This window comes from Vigna umbellata, chromosome 3 (genome assembly GCF_029865625.1).
Source record: "Vigna umbellata cultivar VRB3 chromosome 3, Vumbellata_1.0, whole genome shotgun sequence".
NCBI lineage: Eukaryota > Viridiplantae > Streptophyta > Magnoliopsida > Fabales > Fabaceae > Vigna > Vigna umbellata.
The window spans coordinates 14,619,775-14,635,930 of record NC_142167.1 but is presented as its reverse complement, the minus strand read 5'-3'; the positions used below and the strand labels follow the sequence as shown (position 1 = coordinate 14,635,930).

Here is a 16,156-nt window from a genome sequence, read left to right as displayed (position 1 = left end):
TCTAATAAAACCCAAACTTCTCTAATTCACCAACACGTAAGCACGCACATAATTACATTTTGACACGTAACCACTAACTACTGCCACATCATCATTCCATTAACTCCGTTTGCTTATATTTAACGGAAGGGTCTAACTTGACTCATAAATTTACAAGTAAGGATCCATTATAATTATTTTTCTAACGAGGGACTAAATTGAGATTTCCCAACTAAATTGGGGACAAAATTTGGTATTAAACCAAATTTATACATGTATAAATCTATTATTTATAGATTTTTAAGGTTAAATATGTTTTTCGTCCCTTAAGTATCACACAATTTTGGTTTTAGTCCATACTCGAAACTTTGATGGTTTTTAGTCCTCATAGTTTTAAAACTCTTACTATTAGTCCTTAAAATTGAACGACGTTAACTTTTGTTTGACGTGGCTAATGGCCAGCCCATGTGTCATGCCACCTGACTACTTTTAATTGACGTGGCAGTAAAGGTGTGGTGGTCGGTCGGCCTGGTGGGTGGTCGGCCACTCGGTTCGGTGGTCGACATGGTGGTCTTTGCCCATAACCGTTCGGTCTTTTCCAACACCGTTTGGTCTTTCATATATTGCACTTCACCCATCACCATAACCGTTCGGTCTTTACTCAACACCGTTCGGTCTTTCATATATTGAACTCCACCCGTCACCATAACCGTTTGGTCTTTGCCCAACACCGTTCGGTCTTTTATATAGTCCGTTTTTATTGCATTGTTTTGTTGATTGTAATAGAACCCACCAGGCCGACCGACCACCAGACCGAGTGACCGACCACCCACCAGGCCGATCGACCATCACACCTTTACTGCCACGTCAATTAAAAATAGTCAGGGAAGGTGACATCACACGTGGGTTGACCGTTAGTCACATCTACTAAAAGTTAACGCCGCCCAATTTTAAGGACTAATAGTAAGAGTTTCAAAACTATGAGAAATAAAACCATGAAAATTTCGAGTAAGGACTAAAACCAAAATCGTGTGATACTTAAGGGACGAAAAACATATTTAACCCTAGATTTTTATATCTACTTCTTGCTCAAAATAAGCTGTTTACGTTATAATAAATTCAAATATACGTTTTTAGCTATATTCACTTATTTTAAAATAAAGTGAACTTAATTATTTTTTCATCAAAGAAAGAAATTATATTTTATTACATTTTCAATTAAAAAGATTGTAAATTAAATTACCAAATCTCTGAACATAATATCTTTACTAACCTTTCAAAAGATTTTATTTATGTCTAATTTTATGGAAAAAAACAAAAATTAGTGAGAGGTGCCAAAACGATTCGTTTTAAAGAAGGTTGTATAAACCCATATTTTGACAGAACGAAAACAAAACCCTTGCGCTCTCGCTTCGCATCGCAACTTTCTCGCACTCGCTTCGCCAACTCCACCTTCTTCTGCGGTCAGTTTCTCGAGTTCTCTGTACTTGAAGGGTTCAACCATTTTATGCATTTTGATTATCGTTCTTCTCTCCGTTCGCAAGTTCTTTTATGTTTTGCTCTGCATCAACTTCTTAACTTCTACCATTTCAAATCGCGTTTCTTTTCTTCCTCCATTTCTCACATTCGCATAGTAAATCCATGCTGCTTTCTCTTGTCCGAGCCAAACCCTGATTCCTTCTTTCTTCGATAGGATGGTATAGAGCAATAGCTATACCTGGATTTTATCAAGACTCGGGAATGCCTTAGTTGATAGAAGTACGAATTGCATTTGCAGTGTGAAACCTAGAACTAGACACAAAGGATTTAGGTTTTCTTGTGTTGACTTTGGACATATTGGATTATTTATTTGTTTATTATATTATTTAATATACAGGATATATATTTTTTTCTTGTTCTTTTGATAGATCTGTGTTAATATAGTAGTTTGATGGTAGATAATGATCTGGGAAAATTTACTATATCTGTAGTTTTTCTTTAAGTGTAAATCGAGTGATGTTTATGATAAGTGTAATCAGGCACTATATATGCATAGGGCTATATGTCAGTGCTTCTTTAGGGTGCATTTTTTTACTTGATTTCATTGTTATCCTTTTTCGGTTGGCCTGATCCTAGCATAGAATGTAAATACTTTTTTTTTTCTGTGATTGATTACGTGACATGATTTGTTTCTCTGTTCAGGTGATTGTATTTGAATTTTCCTGTAATGGCGGTAAGTTACATGCTATACAATTTTGTTGTTTTCTTTTCTTACTTTTTTTTTTCTTCACCTGAGGATTTCTTTTTGTGGTGAATGCTATAGATTGATAGAATTTTTAAAGATGAAGCCAGTGAAGAAAAAGGGGAGCGGGCCAGAATGGTTAGCATGTTATGATCTTATGTTTGTGCCATGTTTCCTTGAGAATAGTATAATGTTTACGATCTGTATCAGCAAATGTTTTCATGCATTATTACTTTTATGTGTTGAATGATTTGGTTTTGTGCAGGCTTCTTTTGTTGGAGCCATGGCTATTGCTGACTTGGTCAAGACAACCTTAGGGCCAAAGGGAATGGTAAAATCTCTTCTTGGCTCATTTGGTTAAGTGGTGGTGATAAATGCTTTATTTTCTACTCCTAGCCAATTCATATGTCTTGGATGTGATTACTGCAGGATAAAATTTTGCAGTCTACAGGTAGAGGACGTGAAGTTACTGTCACTAATGATGGGGCTACAATTTTGAAGTCCCTCCATATTGATAATCCTGCTGCCAAAGTCCTTGTGGGTATCCTTATTAAGTTTTATTGTTGTGGTGAAATCAGCTTAGAAAATTTGGATTTTGGAGAGACCTAATGTGAAATTCTTATTTATGTTACCTAAGGGTTTGATAGTTACTTGATGAACAGTTTTTTAACCATGGAAACGCATATATAATGAATCCAAAGTGAAGTCACGATTTTGAATTTCTGAAGCAGATGAGAAACTCCTAGTTTCATGGAAGTCCCTAATCAATGTAGGTCTGGAGCCAAAACCAAAAAACCGATTGCTATCTTGATAGATTAAAGGCCAGCATTAATTTAAGGAACCTGCAATTTTAAAAGAGTCAGACTATGTTGCAGTTCACCACTATATGGCACCCACCAATGTGAGGCAGCATAAGTGAACTGAACTAGAAAAGGGTCTAGTAACTCAAATTTCTTTTACACTTATGTAAGTGGGTGGCCAACTTTTGAATAATTTTAACTAGCGGTAATGTTATTTGCCACATATTTATCTTTAAGGTGGCAAGCGATTTGTTAGTTGCATAACACCCGTCCAGATACGGTTGAGTGTTTGCTCATTTGTAATTTTGCTTCCTTGTAAGTTATAGTTCACAGTTACAAGTCTTGGAAGCAACCTCTCTAGTTTTGAATGTGAGAGGTTGTGTGCATACCCAACCCATATCCCATTTGGTGGGAGCATTGTGTGTTTGGTCATCCTTATGCTACCCATCCAGTTATTATTGAGAGCATTGGTGTGGATATTTTAAGATAACCATCCTTAATGTAAGTTAGACATATCAAAAGTACAAGATGATGAAGTTGGGGATGGAACCACCTCTGTTGTTGTTTTGGCTGGTGAACTTTTAAGGGAGGCAGAAAAGCTGGTTGCAACCAAGATTCATCCAATGACAATAATATCAGGTTCAGTTCTTTTCTTTTCTACAGTGGCTCAACTGCTCTTATCCTGAAAATGTTATGTTTTCATATTAGTGAATTTTCTACTGACAACTTCAGTGATTGACTCTTTGAGTACAAGACAATATATTCAATAAGTAATTCTTGTATTGGATAAGAAAGCAACATTTTTCTTATTGTGCTTCATCTGTTTTTAAATTGTATTTTGAATACCATGTCTTTCTTTGATGTCTAACATCATGGAGTGTTCCTTTAAAGCTTGATATTAAGTAGTAGGGAATGCAAAGCCTGGTGTTAAAAAATTTTGGTGCTTGTTTTCTAGTTAAAGTAAGAATTAGTTTGTTGATGCTTGTTATTGAGAAGTGTGGTAATATAAGTAGTCAATGAAATTTCCATTGTCAATCTTTTATTTCCCTTGTTTCTAATGCTGCCCTATATGCACTTACTTTTCCACGTGGTTTCTAGGTTTCCGAATGGCAGCAGAGTGTGCTCGGAATGCTTTGTTAGAGAAGGTTGTGGACAACAAAGCTGATTCTGGTATTGTTTCTCCCACTTTTTTGTTGGATTTGTTTTCAGGGTTTTATAATTGTCTCTGTTGCCTTTTAAACATTGTTGTTATTATTCTCGTGTTAGAAGGACCTGGCCAGGTATTTAGGCATTCTTGTGACTTGTTATCTGATATATTGATATAATTTACTGGATTTTGCAGAGAAATTCAGGTCAGACTTACTGAACATTGCAATGACAACTTTGAGCTCTAAGATTCTTTCACAGGACAAGGAGCATTTTGCAAATTTGGCTGTGGATGCTGTAATGAGGCTAAAGGTGAATTGTGCCCCTGCTGTGAATATCAGTTTTCAATTTTAATAGATATAACAAATAGAGCCTTTGCTGTTAGCCAAATTTTTTCCCTTAGACAATTTCTGAACCGCAGATGAACTCCAGTCTTGCTACACAAGATTCAAATCTAATCATTTTTTTTTCCATATACTCAACTGAACTTTCTTGAACGTGGTAGTAGGAAGTTGGATTACATAACTACTTTTATATGAATATCTGCTGTTTCATAATCATTTCTTACAGTATGAATGTGGCCGTTCAAATGTATTCCAATCCATAAATAACTATATACCGATTTCATAACAGTGAATTTGGAATACTCTGTAGGAACTCAAATTATTTGTTTAACTCTATTTTTTTACTGGGTTATGACAGCTTTTCATGTCGAGTAGTGATTTTTCCGTTTTCTAGATGGCCTTAAAATAGGAAGTTTCCTTCAGTTGTTTTGTTAATTTTGTAATATGGGCTATTCAATGATTTTACTGTGCAAACAAATGTTTATTATGCTTCAATATTTATTTTATTAGTTTGAGCTATATTTTTATTAAGTATGTCTTTTCATTCTTTCATCTTCTTATCTCCATCCTTTCAATGGTTATTTTCAAATGCAGGGAAGCACTAATTTAGAATCTATCCAGATTATTAAAAAACCCGGAGGCTCGTTGAAGGATTCGTTCTTAGATGAAGGGTAATATTGCTGAAAAGTTGGACTATTTCGCAGTTTGCAAAAGGGAACTCTTCAACTTGTTGTTGAATCCTTATTATCTTCATTATAGAGTTGCACCAGCTGTTTCCTAAAAACTTGTGCAGCGTCGTGCTCATAGAAAAAATGATTATCAAATTCTGCAATTTCCTCTGTAACTAAGGATTTTTTAATAGTAATCTTGTTTTTTTTATTCTAAGCATTGCTTAACATTGCATTGCTGTGGCAAAGTGTAAGCTATCTTACTTGAATTCATAATTTTTGTTAGATTCATTCTTGACAAGAAAATCGGTATTGGACAACCTAAACGGATTGAGAATGCAAAGATACTGGTGGCCAACACTGCCATGGATACAGACAAAGTGAAGATATATGGTGCACGTGTTCGTGTTGATTCTATGGCTAGAGTTGCTCAGATTGAAACAGCTGAGAAAGAAAAAATGAGAGAAAAGGTGCAGAAGATAATAGGTCATGGTATCAACTGTTTTGTTAACAGGCAGTTGATTTACAATTTTCCAGAGGAGCTCTTTGCTGATGCGGGGATATTGGCTATTGAGCATGCTGATTTTGATGGTATTGAGCGTCTGGCTCTGGTAACTGGTGGTGAAATTGCATCAACTTTTGACAATCCCGAGTCTGTTAAGCTTGGGCATTGTGACCTTATTGAGGAGATTATGATTGGCGAGGATAAACTGATTCATTTCTCTGGTGTTGCTATGGGGCAGGCCTGTACAATAGTTCTGAGAGGTGCCAGGTACATTTTATTCTTTTGTTATTACAAAATTTCTTTTCAGTGTTCTTTTACATAGTTAGGCAATTTAATATTGATAACATGCTACATCAAATTTTGTCAGCTGAAGTTTTGATATTTTGGCAATACGGTTTGTTTGTAATGTTCTGCATCTATCAACCATGACCAGAATCATTAACTATTTGTAGTGGATTATAATCTTATGCTGTTTCCGTGATGACTTACTGAAATTTCACACCTGGAATTGTACAGCACAGTGATTTAACTACCAAGTGCTGGATTTCTGAATGTTACTTGCTTTATTTGCGTGTCTTAATGTCTTAATGTCATCACACTGAATTTATGCCTTTATGTAGTGCTGGTCAAATGTTATATTTCAGTCAGTGCATTGTTAGGTGGACATGCTTAGGAGCTTTTTCTTTGTCTGAATAGGCCTTTTTTTAAGCAAACTAGAACAAATGTTTGTATGTGCAACTTTAAGTCTGATGCATCTGCTTTTTCGGCAGCCACCATGTTCTTGATGAGGCTGAGAGGTCATTGCATGATGCCCTGTGTGTGCTATCACAGACTGTAAATGACAGCAGAGTGTTGCTTGGAGGTGGGTGGCCGGAGATGGTGATGGCAAAGGAAGTGGATGCGTTGGCTAAGAAAACTCCTGGAAAGAGGTCTCTTGCTATTGAGGCATTCTCCCGTGCACTCTTGGCTATTCCAACAATCATTGCTGATAATGCTGGTTTGGACAGTGCTGAGTTGATTTCTCAGCTCCGTGCAGAGCATCAGAAGGAGGGCTGTACTGCAGGAATTGATGTTATTTCTGGTTCTGTAAGTATTGAAACCAGGAGTTTGGTGAATTTGTTAAGTGATTATCATGATGTATGATATTGCCTTGTTTATGTTTTCTCTTGGGTTGGTTGTATGAAGTGTACTCTTGTCAGAAGAGTTATTTCATTTTGTGATGTAATGTTTTATTGTCATCTTTATTTATATTGGTAGCTGACCGTTTTTAATTTTCACTGGTCATATACTGATTTCTGGTTCAGGTTAAGGGCTTTTAGGGTCATATACTGGTTTTTGGTGTTTAGTTTGATGTATCTTATCGAAATATAAAATGTGTATATGTTCATGGAGGGTAATGGCCTAATGCCAGGTAATTTAAGACCTGTCATTAATGAGTGTGTTCAAGTTTAACATATTAGTAAGAGCAGGATTTTACGAGGGTTTATGTATAGTATAGTTGTAGTGTCTGCATTTCTGTTCTACTTTTACCTATGTTTATGTTTTTGTGGAAGGTTGGAGACATGGCTGAACGGGGTATATGCGAAGCATTCAAAGTCAAACAAGCTGTATTGCTATCTTCAACAGAGGCAGCTGAGATGATCCTCAGAGTTGACGAAATCATCACGTGTGCTCCAAGGAGAAGAGAAGATAGAATGTAAAATATGGCGAAGGTACCTTGGCATTTTTAGGCGTACCATTAGCGATTGCTGTTATATTGATATGGTGGTTGTGATTGAAAAAACTGGTTGTAATGCTAAAAGTTTGTTAGGTAAATTTTTGATTTGTTTTTTTGTAACCCAGTTTCATGCCAGTGGATTGGGGGTGGGTGGTAGGGTCAGGTTGGATAAATTTTACCTAATTTATTCCTGCCCTGCACTTAGAATTAATTATGTTTATTTGAATTTAAGAACACTATCTTTCATTTTTCAACGAAGTTATCTTTTAAGATTTTTCCTTTAACGAAGATATCTTTTAAGATTTTTCCTTTAACTTGAGTCTTCAGAGATACACCACTGCTTGCAAAAAAATTATAGACAATATTCATTGTATTCTGCCTAACACTTAACCAATAAAATTGAAACTGGTTTTACATTTGCTTATGCGAGTTTATTACTATTAAAAAGAGACATGGATGGCTTTTATTTTAGATGTAGTGATTTCAGCGAATGGGCAATGCTACAGAAATCAGAGTAACCTTTGATGGGTTGGGTGAATTTTCCGGTGGACATTCCAAACAAAATGGGTCGCTGTAAACCAGTTTTGAGAAAGATGATAAATCAGTTCAAACTATAAGAAAATCTAGTTGAGGTAAGAAACAAAAGTTAATACTAAATCTTTCAAAACAAATAATTTATAAAAAACACTTACGGATTTTAAAGTTTTTCTTTTTGGAATGAAAGTTATTTAATGATAAGTCTTGCTAAGAAATTTGATTATTCAGTTTAAGTTTCTTACTGTTGCATTGGTTTAATTTTCCCATCTATATATTTACTTTGTTTTTATAATGTTTTCTGTTTTCTTGTTTTTTTAATAAAATTTTCACATACTATGAACTTATTTGAAAAAAACAACAAAAGATAGCAAAAAGATAGAAAAATAAAAAGAGAGAGCTCAATCCATTTTTTTAATACCCTCATACATTATTTTTCTTTTACACATCATTTACAATACCCACATCCTCCATTTTCTTTTTACACCTACTTTTCAATGGACATATAGACTAACACATTGTTTTGTCACTATCTAACACTATTCCATTTTATTTTCATACCCCTCTTTAATGGGCTAGTAAGCCCAATACGTTTCTTTATTATACCAATCTTATTTCTTTTCCGCACTTTCCTTTTTTATGGACCAGAAATTCAATGTTGTTTTTTGATATCTCCTTTGCACCCCTCAAAATCCTTTCCACTTACAACTCGACATATGATTTGAGAGTTTTCATTTTGTTATAAGGGACTGCATAAAAATGGTTTTAGTCAATGAATAGCTCACAAGGTTTTGCACCATCGAAAAAATTGCTAGATATTAAATAACGTTTATCATCATCACCTGATTCTAGAATTTATTTCTTTTTTCGAGCACCCACATACTCATTTTTCACATTCAGAAATTTATTCCAAATACACATGTTAAGGACATCGAGGAAATCAAATCAAAGAAGCAACCGTCGCATTGTTATGCAAAAGGTGGGATCGAAAGGAGAAATTAATCAAAGAGCGCTGTTTAAACATGGAAAAGAATTTGATGAAGATAAAAAGACGTCGAACGAGGCTAAATCGAAGTAGAGAAAAACACGAGAAAAAGTAATTGAAATAGAGATTTAAAATTAATTTGAGAGGGAGGTTATGTGCAATCATTCTTGTAAAACATGGAGGTAAATAAGACATCTGACACAATGTTAATTGTTTTAGGATAATTACTCTAATTTAAGTATTTTTATTTTATTTTATTATGTCAAGTAAAATATAAAAAGGGAAAATATAAATAGATATATAAAATATAAACATAGGATGACAAACAATTTCAAACATTCTAAGAATGCTGCGTAGAAGAAGAAATGAAAAATTTATTTTTGATGGAAACAATGAGTCATCATTTTCATATATTTTCTTTACCAGTTCTTATTTTATTCTTGGTAATTATTTTACTGCAAATTATATTCCTCCAAACCCTTCATCACCATTATTTTCTTTATATATCCTTTTTCTCCCTAGTCTTTTATTTTGATTCTCCATTATTCCATCTTCAACAATAAAAATATAAAAAAATATGATTCTTGGAAAGAAATGCATGAATTGTTTATTTAATTCAATATCAGTGAGAGTCTACTGATTTAAAGATTTTGTGATTTTGGTTTACAATTAAATTATTTGTGAAATTTATTATGAGAGTGGATGCATAAGCACTTAAAGACTTAAAAATCAAATTTAAACAAGTTTTCTAGCCCATTATAAATGAAATCACGTCGAGTAAACTAGATTTATTGAAAGACATTGTGCAAGCATTGAAATCTTAATCCTCGAAAAACAAATTGAAACACCTGATGGGACCACTTATGTTTGAATTACCATTTACAAAGGGTTAGTTTTGAGAAAACTATTACAAATGAAAAACATTGATGCTTTGAAGAGATTTTGATGATGATGCACTTCAAGACTTGAAGAAATATCTACATACATTGTTAAAAGCATTCTTTGTAGAAACAATTGTATAAGGCTTTAACTTTCAATTGTAAGCATTTAAATGTTATGTAACTACTCTTAAAGTATAATTTTCTCTCAGCAATAATCGATTATCACGTGAAATAATCAATTATCATGAGTAAAATTAAAAAATGCTTCATCTCGACAATAATTTATTATCACTAAGGATAATCGATTATCTCTGAAATTTATAATTGTCCGGGGTTCGACAATAATCAATTATCACTAAGGATAATCGACTATCACATTTTTCAAAATTCATAATGACCTAAAATAATGATTATCACTTTTGATAATCGATTATATCTAACAGTTGGGAGTTGTCTTTTCATTTTCTGACCCTTGGCCTATAAATAGAAGTCTCCTAAACTTTTTGAAGGTTACCTAGACTATTGAGAGTACAAAATTGGTTCTGAGGAAACTCTTACGTTTAAGTGATGATCAAAGTCTTGAAGAAGGAGAATCTTGTTGTTAGTGTGTCTACGGTTCAAGCGATTCTCTATCAAGTTGTTCAAGCTGATGGTCATTCCCTCGTGTGTTGAAGGAAGGTGTATTCTTAGTGTTTATTTGTTTATTCATCTTGTAACCTCAAACTGAATTTAGTAAAAGTTAATCACTCATTTTATAGTGATTAACAACTAGACCTATAATCTTTTGATTCGATCCAGTATAAAAATCACCTGTGTGATTTTTCTTATCCCTGCATCTCTTTCATTCAATCTGTTCGAAGAAATTTCTAAAAGGGAAAACGATAATTTTTAATAGAACCAATTCACCCCTCCCCTCTTGGTTTTGTGTCCGTTTACACGTTCTTAAACATTCCATTGTGTGATACTAATTCCTACAATTGGTTTTGTGTCCGTTTACACGTTCTTAAACATTCCACTGTGTGATACTAATTCCTACAATTGGTATCGGAGCTTGCTTTGATAGTTTTTCAAAATTTTTGAAAACGGTCGAACAAAATCAAGTGTATGCTGAAGGTGCTTCCATCAATAAACCACCCATTTTTACCAGTGGTAACTATGCTTTCTAGAAAGTTAGAATGAAAATTTTTATGGGTATGTTGACAGAAGCATATGGGAAGCTGTGGAAAATGGTCCTATAATTTGTACTCAAATTGTTGATGGTGTTGAGCAAGAAAAACCATATTTATCTTTGAATGATGAGGAAAATAGGAGAGCTCCGTTTCATATTAAAGCTCGTAACATTATTTCTTCTACTGTTGTGCTTGATGAGTTTTATAGAATCTCTATGTGTAAGACAGTCCAGGAAATGTGGGAAGTTCTTCATGTAACTCACGAAGGTACATATGATGTCAAACAGGCAAGAAATAACACGTTAATTCAGGAGTGTGAAATGTTCAGAATATAGTCTAAAGAAACAATAACAGAGGTGCAAAAGCGTTTTACTCACATTGTCAACCACCTCATAGGACTAGGTAAAACATTTGATACTAATGAACTTAATGTCAAAATTTTGAAAACATGACTCAAATGTTTCTCCTTAGAACTTTAGTTCTCACAATATGCTTTAACTACACAAAGAAAAAGCCTATTAGAGATTTGAGAAAATTCTCATAATTATAAACAAATAGAGATTCACCTTGAGCTATTTTGAGTCACATGCATTGGACCGGAGACCATATACAACTCAAAATACTATAAAAAAGGTGCAAATATTGAACTTTCTTTGTTTTTAACTATAATTGCTTGGATGCGTAAAGCTCTCTACTAGTATCCTTTGTACAGTCTTTGATTTTCAAACAAATGGTAGATTAAGTTAGAGATTTAGAGAAAAAGGTAGAGAGAAGTTTTAGAAGTTGTAGAGAGAAGGTGGTTTTTACAACTCATTATTTTTCTTAATTATATCATCAGTAATATTACAATCTTATCCTCTTTTTCCTCCCCCTCCTCATCGCCTGTTGTTACATCATTGGTCACCTTCAAATTTTCCTCTTTTACTCCCTCCTCTTCTTCCTCTTTGTTCTATTCTTCTTCTTCTTCCTCCTCCTCCTCTTTTTTTCATACTTATATTGCTATCAACTTCACTTTCATCATCACTTTCGTGATATAAACATGTCATGATCACCATTGATGCTTCCTCATCTGACTCTTCCTCCTTATCATTATTCTTCTCTTTATCTTCTATTCAATATCCAAATAATTTATAACAATTATCTCATTAGATTATTAATAGATTTATTAACAAATTTAAAAAAATTAAATTATCGAAGGATTTACTAACAAATTTTAAAAAAGTTCAATTATTGACAAATTTTAAAAATAAATTATTGCTAATAAATTTTCTATGACATGATCAAAGTCTGACACAGAAACTTGAACACCTATTATAAATTATAAAGTCCGACACAGAAACTTGAACACCTATTATAAATTATAAATCACTGGGAGATTTCAAAAACTATAAATTATTAGTAGATTTCAAAAACGGAATAATCAATTACCAATAAATATTTTGATCACAAATCTAATATATCAGCCTATCAATCTGATTCATCAACTTATCAAAATATTTTTTTTTTGTGAGTAAACTTTTGTGGACAATTTAAATTTTTCTTAAAGTATTTATATTGAAATAATTCTCATAAGTACTCTATTAAAATTTTATACATTTATGAAATTTTTTAATTCTTCTCTTAAAGCTATTAAATTCTAAGAAATATTTATAAGAGAAATGTCAGAACCATTAAAAATCCACTCAGGGTTTGTTTTAGTGGAGTTCATGTGTCAAGAGGGGGCTCGACACTCAGATGGTGGACGACAGGTGTTAGCAGTTGAGCGGACGTCCGTTTTTAACGTTGGAAGGAAAACTTTGATTTTTCAGAAATCCACGCCACTCACTGCATGCAACCTTCTTCCCCAGAATTCTGAAATCTCCTCCTTCTCTCTAAATCTCCTTCATCTTCTCTCTAAGAAATCCTCACCGTTTCTTAATCCGATCATCATTCAGGCACCACAGAAGCACTTCCGGCGTCAAGAGCTTCAGTTTGAACCGATTGGTTTTGGGTTCTGAACTGGTAAGTTCTTCTTCTCCTTTAGCCGTTCGTTTTCTGGCACATTCGAACCAAGATTCTGGTTGCATGAGTTCATAATCTCGTTTTGAGCCATTTTTGGTCTTTTGTTTGGTTTAGTTTGGATTGTCGAGCGTTGAGGGTAGGAGAACTGGTAGTGGTAAAACTGTATTTCTGCCTCTGTGAACGTTCGGTCACGCTCAGAGGTAAGAGAAGCTTATATAATTTAATTTGTATGTTGCTTGTATTGCATGTATGTTCGTTGAATTGACTGAATTAATATGAAATATGATTGTTGCTATGTTTTGATTGTATGAAGTATGGAAATTTACTATGATATGAATGTATGAAATTATGAATAAATGTTGAGAAATGAGTTGAGATAAATAGTTCTAAATATGAAATTCCCTATGATAATGTACGTTCGTTACTGAATGGTCTTTGACCGTTCGGTTTTTCTCGGGGACTCGTTTAGAACTGGATTCTTTCATTTGGAAGGAATTTATGTTGAGGACGAGCGTCTTCGTCTATTACAGTTTGTGTATAGGTGTTCCACCAAGGATATCCTTTCCTTGGTAATTTAATATAAATTTAAGTTTATATGTGTAGTAGTATGTCTGTTTGTTCTTGAACATTAGTCAAATGATATCTTATATTCACTAAGCACTCGTACTATTTTGTGCTAGGTCTTTCACCAAGCGTTCGTATTATTTAATGCTAGGTCTTTCACCAAGCGCTCGTACGATTTAGAGCTAGGTATTTCACCAAGCGCTCGTACTATTTAGTACTGGATCTTACACCAAACGCTCATTCTCTTTTCTATAATCTATCTTGATGAAAATAACGTTCGTCCAAATTCAATAGAGTTCTCTCTCTACCGTGCTCGGTCATTGACTGACATTCGATTTTCTTGATGTTAAAGTCAAATAAGCTAAGTATTTATAAGCGTTCGATTTCTTCATGTGAATTCTTCTAAGTATTATTCTGTCTTGAAGTGTCTGTATCCATTGGTTTCAGCCTAGAGTCTTAGTACTTGGCATGGTCTTTTTGGTGTTTGGTTTGAGCTCTCAAGGGTCAGTTCATTTAATTGGCTCACTTTGTAAATAACATTCGTTCCAGTCATTTTTGTGATATCTAATTGTATTTGATTTCTTTCTCAACCCGATAGTAACCCTCTCGGTCCAATCTGTTCTGGAACTGGAGACCTCTCGGTCTCGCTCCAAGTGTTCGATCTCGTTCTGAGTTAGGGTTGAAAGTTCGGTATTTGATATCCTTAGTAATCTTTGTACGAAGGGTTTAATTGAGATGATTAATAATGAAAGATGAATAGAATATGATATGGATGAAATGTTTTGGATTATGGACGAGCGTTCCGGGGAGGAATAGCTCATGAATGGATATTGGAATTTGGTAAAGTATGAATGTGGGCATGCTAAGCTGGCGGTTCATCCTGATGTTTCGTGATTACTCGTCCTCACGTAGAGGAGGATAAGTCATGTGTGGGAACGACAGGAGGTCCTAGTCCTTATGGTTAATTTGGACAGATAGGACTAACCTCGAGTGGCAGCTGTTGAGGGTATCCCAGTTACTACATCACCCGGGTGCACGAACGTCGTAACTACACAAATTTCACACAGTCCGGACAATCAGTCTAGTATTAGGCTTTGCATGAACGAATGATGAATTATCTTGTTTGGTTGATTGTGTGAAATATATGTTTATACATGAATTAAATTACATAAGCTTACCCTATGTTTCCTGTCTTGTCTGTTTTGTACGTTCGGTTGTCCTTCTGTTGCAATGATCATCCATGTGGATGTGAGCAGAAGGAGACGAGCTGCTGGAAGAAGAAAACCTAGTCGAAGTAGAAGTTAAGACCGAACAGTAGAACTGTTCGATCAATAGTATAGTCTGATAGTAAGGTGATCGCTCGATCACCTTTTCCCTTTTCTTTTGCAGAACCGTTCGATATAGTATTTTGTAAACCGTTCAGTCAGAATTGCTCTCTGTTCAGCTTTAAATTTCTTGTCCTTCTTTGTAAGGCCGTTCGGCCATAACCGTACATTCTACTTTAATGTAAGACTGATCTGTAATATTATTCAATGTGATTATTCTATTATATAGTTTTAGACTGTATTTTTGGGATGTTAGAAAAATTTTTACAAAATATGAATATTTTAGTAATCATGTAACTGAAGTATCAGTAATTATGAATTTAGTGATAATAAAACGTTAGACATTATATTTATTATTAAGACAAAAATGAAAGAAAATGAAAGAATATTTATTTAAGAATATATAGTCCAAATGAAAAGATTTATGATTTGATTAATTCAATTTTTATGATAAGACAGTTGATATAAGTATGTAACTTGACCTACTTATCTTCTATGGTAGAATTGTTGTAAAATAATTTATCGATTGGCCTTCTGAAAATCAAATATATGTGAGTTTGATATCAATAACAATAGTGCCAAAATCTATAATCTATGACTAATTAATAATTATGGTGCATCTCTTTCTATTACATAATGTAATATTCCATCCGTAATAATTTAAAAGTAATTTGACCAATCAATGCTTTGATATTTTCTTTTAGCAGTAATCCATCAATCAACCAATCTTGACTATAAAGTAATTAATCTAACACACATCATTACAAAACAATAAAGAATATTTAAAGTAAATATTTCTTTGAACTGATTATTTAAGAAATATTTAGTCAGATTAAAGAAATGATTTTTTACACAAGATTTAACTAATTAATTGGGTGATGTTTAGTGTAAGTTATGTTCTTTGAGACGTGTTTAATTCACACATAGATAAAAATATAAATAATTAAATTAAAAACTGGGAGTCCATCTTATGAAGAAACATTTCTTAATCTAATTTGTCACTTGATAATGACCATCTTATCGTCTCTTAATATTGACAACGTGAAAGGTTTCAAACTAATGTCTTAATAATCCATTGTTGATAATTAATGAGCATTTTTCGTGGATGACATGAAGAAGAAAAAAAGTGTATAATGAGATATAGAAAAAGTATGTGGTACCATGGTGTTTTTTTTAAATTTTTTTTAATAAAATATTCATGTAATAATAATGATGTAACTTATGATATAGAAGAAACAACACAAATATAGTAGATAAGAGAAGCATAAAAGTAATATCATGGATTTTGACAAAATATCTTGAGAGAAACAAATAATA

The 16,156-nt window shown here is 33.5% G+C and overlaps 1 protein-coding gene across 1 annotated transcript; it reads left to right on the top strand.

The window, feature by feature from the left end:
• The first annotated feature begins 1,343 nt into the window (after positions 1-1,343).
• On the top strand, positions 1,344-7,664 carry LOC124829150 (T-complex protein 1 subunit beta). The gene is made up of 12 exons (XM_047302619.2): positions 1,344-1,442; positions 2,161-2,191; positions 2,282-2,338; positions 2,466-2,531; positions 2,630-2,741; positions 3,511-3,639; positions 4,099-4,170; positions 4,343-4,458; positions 5,085-5,161; positions 5,445-5,930; positions 6,434-6,749; positions 7,217-7,664. The coding sequence occupies exons 2-12, from the start codon at positions 2,186-2,188 to the stop codon at positions 7,361-7,363; spliced, it is 1,584 nt and encodes a 527-aa protein (XP_047158575.1). The 5' UTR covers positions 1,344-1,442; positions 2,161-2,185; the 3' UTR covers positions 7,364-7,664.
• Positions 7,665-16,156: the final 8,492 nt, after the last annotated feature.

Excerpts from the sequence above, each read along its gene's own strand:
- LOC124829150 (XM_047302619.2), top strand. Across the intron at positions 5,162-5,444 it reads GATTCGTTCTTAGATGAAGG|ATTCATTCTTGACAAGAAAA; the intron begins GTAATATTGCTG and ends AATTTTTGTTAG. Across the intron at positions 6,750-7,216 it reads TTGATGTTATTTCTGGTTCT|GTTGGAGACATGGCTGAACG; the intron begins GTAAGTATTGAA and ends TTTTTGTGGAAG.